Below are 7,659 nucleotides of genomic sequence, written 5' to 3'. Positions count from 1 at the left end.
AGTTATTACCACATAAAGTGACCCATGTCAGATTTGCAAAATTAGGCCTGTTCAGGAAGGGGGCAAATAGCCCGGTCTGGAAGTGGATAACAAATGGTAGTTGTAATGTAGTAGTGTAGTGTAGGGGTAGTAGTAGCGGCAACAGCAGCATAGTATGGAGCATGATTGATAAATTGTTAGAATATGGAATAAGATTTCTGTCTGCAATTATGTATTATGTGACATCAATTGGGATGATACACATTATTTAAAACATTGAGTAGTATAGGTTTAAGGAGGACCTTTCACCACTCCTGACATGCCTTTCTTAATAGCTTCATGTATTGCCCATGTAATAACAATTCTGGAGCATCTATTCTTATGACTCCATGTTATACCATTCCTTTATTATTTCTACTAGAAGTTACAAATTAGTTGTTAGCAGTCTGCAGTAAGGGTACAGGGGGAGGTAACCAGTTTGGGGGGGGGGGGGTGTACCTGTATAGTCTGAAAATGGCAGCAGTGATTGGATAGAGTGAGTCTGTGCAGGTACACCCCCCAACTGGTTACCTCCCCTCTGTGCCCTTACTGCAGACTGCTAGCAGTTCAGTCATAACTTCTAGTAGAAATAATAAAGGAATGGCAGAACATAGAGGCATAAGAATAGGTTCTCCAGAATTGTTATTACATGGGGAATGCATGAAGCTATTAAATCAGGAATGTCAGGGGAGGTGACAGGTTATCTTTAAATATTGCTGTAGCAGTGTAGCATTCACTTTAAGATAAGATTTTCTTCAGACATCCTGTGCCTATGGCACTTCTTAATAACGTCCCTCCCAATTGGCTGAGACTGTCTGCAAAGCATTATCGCAAAAGTTTTGGATTCATTGGAATTGGGGAAATTTTAACAAACTCAGTTTAGAATAGATTTTCTCATCTGTAGCTGTAACGCAATTTATTAACTTGGTTACTGAACTGTTTGGGTAAAATAGTGAAGTGTTTATGTCATGTTGCACATGATTTTTATGCATCTGCAAAAAATGTAAGACTTTTATAGAAATATGTTTTTATTAATAAAATCTACATAGACACGTATTACAGCTTTTCTACACTAAAGAAAAAACATAGCAGTATTCAAATAAACTGGAACATTTCTTAGTTCTTCTTCTTGAAGACCTGATGGCAGACTTGATCTTCACATGTTAGGTCCTGAAATATAAAGATGCAGTATAGTGAGTGTGGGTTCACACATAGGTTTTAGTGGCGGTTTTTGGTGTGTTGATTGTATGGGAAATATGAAATGCAGGACACACAAGCTTCCCCCCCCCCTGTTTTTTGTTTATTAGGTGTTTTTTTTTTAATTCTCTGTAGTTTTTTCAAGTGCAGTTTACTGAAGCTTTGGCAGTTTTTTTCTGGAATTTTCACATTTCCTTCTCTATAAGGGACAAACACTAGTAAAAGTATGGTTCACACAGCTAAAAAAAACTACTGCTAAAAAAAGTCATAAAAATGCATGTGGTATGGAAAAAAAATGGATGTTTTTTATGGCAGTTTTTTAAGTGTTAAAAAAAACACAAGGGCAAATTACTATATATAGAGACATCTTGGCAATTAATATGAGCAACTACTCTAATTTGTAACGTACTATTATTCTTCTCCTTCCCCTCCAGTCTCTGAGCCGCTTGCTGTATGTGGACATACATAGGGTAGGACTGGCCCATCAGAAGATCCATCAGTGGGTCTGGCCTCTTTTTAAATAATCAGAAACATAATACAACAGGGCCCAAAAGATCTATCAAAAGACAAGGGCTTCTCCCGCTCGTCTCAGCTCGATTGAAATGTCTCTCGCTATACATAAATAGTGAGATACCCGTCAATCAAGCTGCGGGCTGCAAGAGGTTTTCGGGGAGCTGCCCCATGACTCTTCTCCCTGTTCTGTTTGAATAATGTTTTCTCTAAAATTCCAGTGTTTCACAGTAGGACATAGTTACGATAGGCCTTCAATATTAAGTCATGAGGATCTGACCGCCAGTACCCACATAGTCACCAGAATAAAGAGGCTACAGCACATGCCTTTCATTGTTATCCAGGCACAACCATGAACATGTCTGACTGTGCCTGGTATGGCAGCTTCGAGCTTCGTTCCACTCACTTCTATGGGACTGAGCTGCAGTCCTAGGACATGGCCTCTCTGGTGGCAGCACAGTATAGTGAGACAGATGCACTAATTTTACTGGTCTGTCGCTCCTGTGTTAACATCTAGTAGTTTTACATCATTTAAATTTCAAAGCATAAGGTTAGTGCTGCAAGTTGATGGTATCAGGTATAAAAGCCAGTACTGCCATTCTTACCAAGTAAAGTTTTCCTCCCTCGATCCAATGTGTCCAGCCACGGTTCTTCTTCTCTCCCTTCTGGATGCAGACAAGTTTATCCCCATCCCAGGACACCAAGGTCTGTAACATCATGACAGACATCAGACATTGTCAAAACAGACATCAAATTTACTAATACTTGCTGTGACGAAACCAACCTCGCCACGGTGTTTTGGAGGGGGTTGGTTGCCAGCCTCCTGCCTCAGGATTATGGCCCATACTAACTTTAAAGAAGACAGGCCGGCCGCACAGCTTAAATCTGTCTTTGGAATTGTATTTTATTATGTGAGGGTACCCAGATGGCTAGTTTAATTGTATTCGTGTGGTCTGAGTGCCATTCGCCTAATGATATGCACTCAGACTTGAGCTATCTGGGAATATGTTAAATGTCTGTGGTTGCTGGGAGGGTGTGACATTGTGTGTTTAAATGGTGATGTCTGTCCTGTTGTCTCCACATGTGTATTGGCGATCTCCCCTTTGTCCTGAGAGATAATTGGATTATTCCTCGGTTGTCTCTGGGACAGAAAGGAGGAAACCATGATGCATTGTGGGGATGTGTTGTATCGGTTCGGTGTGTCGCAGTCTCCATTCTGGTCCCCTGGGGGCGTGTCCACCAGATGGGGACCTGCATAAATACGGGCGAGTAGCCCTCAATAAAGTGTTCCTGTTTTATCCTTCATCATGTTGAGACTGGTGTTTGGATAACTGATCAAACTGGGGGATTGCTATACGCTGAAGATTTGCTATACTCCCCTGGCATAACTACTAGCTCTTGTAAGAGCTGTTCCTGCTCTCTGGCTGTAGGAGAGGTTCACCCACTGGAGCCTGGAACCTTGTAGTAGGTCCAGCGTGGGTGGAGGACGGTGAGACCCCAACCAAGCTGCGGCGGTTCGTGGGGTCTGCAGTGCGTACGGTGTCAAGTGGAGTGCTTGGAGTCCTCGGAAAGCACTAGGAGCATCTAGCAACGGAGGCACTCAGTCGGGGTGCCAGGTGTTCCGTTACACTTGCCAAATTCTGAAGGCTAGTCTCCAGGAGGTTGGAGGATGCAGTGTACATTTTTCTTCTGTTGCCACAGGCCTTGTTAAGGCCACACTCCCGTTTTATAGCAACTTGCCCCTTTTTAGCAGTGACCTATCAACTTTTGAGAGTCATGCCACCCCTTCAAGGCACTTTGGGTACCGAGACTGGGTCTAATGCACAATCCAGGACCCACATACAGTAACATGGAGGGCAGCTTTCCAATAGAAAGCAACTCTTCATGCTGATTTACTAACTGTTTCTGGAGTCCAGGAGATCTCTCCTTTTTCTGTAGCCTCAATGACATTTTGGAAGAGTTGAAAAGTATGATTTTACCATAGAAATATTAAAAAGAATCATCTCTGACCATGGAAAGTCAGCACCAACCAACCTGCACCACCCGATTATCCAGGCCTTTAGTCTTCTCCTCAAATTCGACCCCAACAGTGAAGTCGAGGTTATAAGTCATGAATATGTTGAGGGTCTTTATCTTAAACTCATTTCCATTCTGAATAACTTCTTTGGTCTGAGTCAGATGAGCAGCGATCTTCCGGGTAGCCAAGTCAATGTCTGCAAAAAGAACAAGACAAGGAATCAATTCTCAACTTCCTAGTTGTGCCATAAAAGTGTGTGAGAATGGGAAATTATATTGTCATTATAAAGCCCTGCTGTTCCCCTTAATGAGATCCTGATGACAGTCTACATGCTGAAGTCATTCAGTGGAAATGACTAGAAATACTTCTGTGCAATAAGAATCAGTACACTTTCTATCCCTAGACCAAATTCCCAGATGTTTTACTGTATCCCTTTAAATATGTGTACATTTTACAGAAATTCCAGCAGAGGGCGGCGCAGTATGTTGAATCTCCTGCAATGCATTCTGTATCAGAATGCCAAAGTCGAATACAGCTAAAACAATGTATGATGATCCATCAAGATACAATGGATCTTCTATCTATCGTGATGAGCGCAATGGCGTCATCAAAGGTCCTTTTGCAAATCCTGACAGAAGAAGAAGACGATGCTGGCTGCACGAACAAGTGGATGGGGTGAGTAAATTATTATTTTTTTTAACCCCTCAAGCCACATTTTAGTAAGCATTCTGTATTAAGAATGCTATTATTTTCCATTATTACTATGTTATAAGGGAAAATAATACAATAAATTGACTTTTATCAATTTACTAACATCATCTCCTAGCAACCATGCTTGCGGATGCTATGCGATTTTCACGTATCTCCATTCATTTCTAATGGGCCTGTGTTGTGTGAAAAACGCTGTGATTTTCATGCAACGCACAAGTGATGCGTGAAAATCACCGCTCATCTGAACAGCCCCATTGAAGTGAATAGGTTCGGATTCAGTGTGGGTGCAATGCGTTCACCTCACGCATTGCACCCGCGCGGAATTCTTGCCCGTGTGAAAGGGGCCTTAGATTTTAATTCAGCAGGACTTGCGCTGATGTCACCGCGCTTACCACGTGATGAGCGCGATTATGTCATCAAAGGTCCTTTTGCAGGTCCTGAAAGAAGACAATGCCGGCTGCGCGAACAAGAGGATGAGGTGAGTTAATTTTTATTTATTTTTGAACCCCTCAAGCCACATTTTAGTAAGCATTCTGTATTAAGAATGCTATTATTTTCCCTTATTACCATGTTATAAGGGAAAATAATAAAATCTACAGAACACCTAACCCAAACCTGAACTTCAGTGAAGAAGTCCGGGTTCGGGTCTGGGTGCCATTGCACCCGCGTGATAAAAACTGAACATCGGAACGCAATCGCAGTCAAAACTGACTACATTTGCTTGCCTACTCGTGCGATTTTTCCGCAATGCACACGCCACGCATCCAGAGAAAATCCGGAACGCCCGTGTGAAAGAGGCCTTAGTAATACACAGGGAACTATTTATGATACAGATTTTTCTGCAAATGCATCACACCACATGTGAAGGCGCCCTAACATTACCAGTTGCTATTGGTCTATCAGAGGTCACAGTTGCACCTGGTGCTTGAGGTGGCCCAAAGGTCTCTGTACCATGTAAGAACAGTGTTGTATGGCCTGGCTCTCTTAAAGCCTGGTCAATATGATTTTAAGCTGCGCCAATCTCTATTATAACTTAACCCATATTAGCATTGGTAACTACCAAGATAACATCCGGTGCTAAAGCCACCAGATACCAATGTTAATGCATAAAAAAGTAAAGAAACAGTAAAGAAAACCCTATGACATAAAACAATACAATCCTCAAATAAGTAAACATCTTCTCAATGAATTCTCACTAATCCCCAAATACCCATGACCTTATAAAGCTCATACCTAAAGCCTTCATGTACCCATCAAAGTTGTCATTGACCTCCATGACCCAGGTGCCATTGTAGTCAGCAGGCATGATGATGTGGCAGAGATGGGGTGCTGCACAGAGGGCAGAAAGGTGTGGACAGGAGGGCAGACTGCAAGAAAACTGGATTCTGACAGCAGTTTATATGCGGCAGAACAGAAGGATTTCTGGGATCCTGATAAAAGGGTTTTAAAGTCACAGATTAACTAACAAGGGCCTTTATCTCCAGTAATAAATCCATAGGTCGAGTCTGATTTTAGATTTTATTGCATGGCTGGACAGACCCAGTGAGACATTAAGATAATGAATATACTTAAAGAGGACCTTTCACCTCTCCTGACATTCCTGTATTATTAGCTTTATGTGTAACACCCCAGAGTTGTGTTACTACATGCCTCTACCCCGCTACTTCCCTTTAATAACTTTTATATTGTCATCTGATATAACTTACGTTATGTCTTCAAAAATGTGCATCTAAAACTATGTTAAATGTAATTGTTCCCTTGTAATGTTCCAGGTTGACCAGCAGGTGGTAGCATCATTGGTAGAGATAGTTTTAATGTTATGGCCGTTCAGAGTGGAACGATCCTGTTCTATTCTGCCCCCCTGCTGAGAAGTGGAAGTTACTATTTTCCTGCAGCAAGGGGGGGAAAAAACAGTTAGAACCAGATCTATCAATAAATGGCTTAAAAGGAGCAGCTTCCACAGGTGTGAATGCTGCATTAACTGTAGGAACACATCCAGGGTCAGGCACAACCATATAGGCGAACTAGGCAGTTTGCCTAGGGCGCCGGCCTGCTGAGGGCGCCCTGGTGGGCTTCCCCTGACTGGGGGCTGCAGCCCTGGGCGACAGGGCGAGCGGCTCTTGAGCCGCCCCCCCCAGCGCCATTACAGGGGGGCCAGGAGATGGAGGTCCTTGTTAAATATTGCAGAGCAGGCATCTGCTTACCCTGATGGCAGATGCCTGCTCTGCCAGTAAATTACCGGAGGAGAGGAGGCAGATGGCAAGGGAGGCTGTTCTAGCAGCTCCCCACTCCTCCCTCGCGCGCCCTCTGTGATGCCGGAATAGGACGTCATTCCGGCCCCGGCATACTAAACGGCGCGCTGGAGGACTGAGGAGCTGCACCACACTGGACCCCAGGGAGGTGAGTGTTTAAGTGTTTGACTGCATGAGTGTCTGCCTGTGTATTTATGTCAGTGAGTGAGTGTATGTATGTCTATCTTTCTGTCAGTGAGTGTCTGTATGTTTGTCAGTGAGTATATGTGTGTGTTTGTCTGCCAGTGAGTGAGTGTCTGTCAGTGATTTTCCGTGTGTGTGTGTTTCAGTGGTTAGGTGTAATTCTGTCAGTGAGTATGTCTGTCAGTGAATTTCTGTGTACATCATTCAGTGAGTGTCTGAGTGTGTTTCTGTCTGTCAGTGAGTGTATGTGTGTCTGTCAGTGAGTGTATGTGTACGTCATTCAGTGAGTGTCTGTCTGTCAGTGTGTGTGTGTGCGTGTCTGTCAGTGAGTGAGTGACATGAGGGGGCGGCAAAATGGATCTTTGCCTAGGGTGGCAAAAATCCTTGCAGCGGCCCTGAACACATCAGTTCCCAAAAAGATAACAAAAATCGATTCAACACAGAATTCGTTCTCTTTTGAAATGATTTTTTTTTTTAACCTGTAATACTTTGAACGTTATATATATTATACAATGCACATGCTCCAAACAATACATAGGCAGAACAAAGAGACCCCTGAAAGTGAGAATAGCTGAGCATATCAACAATATTAAGAAGGGGTATGAGAAACATTCCCTATCTAAACATTTTAAACTAGTCCACAACCAGGACCCTAGAGATCTCAGATTTGCAACGTTGGAACAAATAGAATGACATTGGAGGGGAGGAGATCACATCTAAAAAATGTCGAGAGCCGAATCCGGAAGGATATTCGAATTTGGTAGCCTTCAA

The 7,659-nt window shown here is 43.0% G+C and overlaps 1 protein-coding gene across 1 annotated transcript; it reads right to left on the bottom strand.

Moving 5' to 3' along the window:
- Positions 1-1,134: 1,134 nt before the first annotated feature.
- LOC122936028 (retinol-binding protein 2-like) lies at positions 1,135-5,759 on the bottom strand. The gene is made up of 4 exons (XM_044292022.1): positions 5,687-5,759; positions 3,760-3,938; positions 2,331-2,432; positions 1,135-1,188 (listed from the first exon to the last, which is right to left on the bottom strand). Exons 1-4 carry the CDS (start codon positions 5,757-5,759, stop codon positions 1,135-1,137), a joined length of 408 nt encoding a protein of 135 aa, XP_044147957.1.
- Between the last annotated feature and the right edge of the window lie 1,900 nt (positions 5,760-7,659).

This window comes from Bufo gargarizans, chromosome 4 (genome assembly GCF_014858855.1).
Source record: "Bufo gargarizans isolate SCDJY-AF-19 chromosome 4, ASM1485885v1, whole genome shotgun sequence".
Classification (NCBI taxonomy): Eukaryota; Metazoa; Chordata; class Amphibia; order Anura; family Bufonidae; genus Bufo; species Bufo gargarizans.
Note: the sequence above shows the minus strand (reverse complement) of the source record. Positions and strands in the feature narration are given on the sequence as shown.

Excerpts from the sequence above, each read along its gene's own strand:
- LOC122936028 (XM_044292022.1), bottom strand. The coding sequence starts at position 5,759 with ATGCCTGCTGACTACAATGGCACCTGGGTCATGGAGGTCAATGACAAC. Across the intron at positions 3,939-5,686 it reads TGGGTACATGAAGGCTTTAG|ACATTGACTTGGCTACCCGG; the intron begins GTATGAGCTTTA and ends TTCTTTTTGCAG. Across the intron at positions 2,433-3,759 it reads TGGATAATCGGGTGGTGCAG|ACCTTGGTGTCCTGGGATGG; the intron begins GTTGGTTGGTGC and ends ATGATGTTACAG.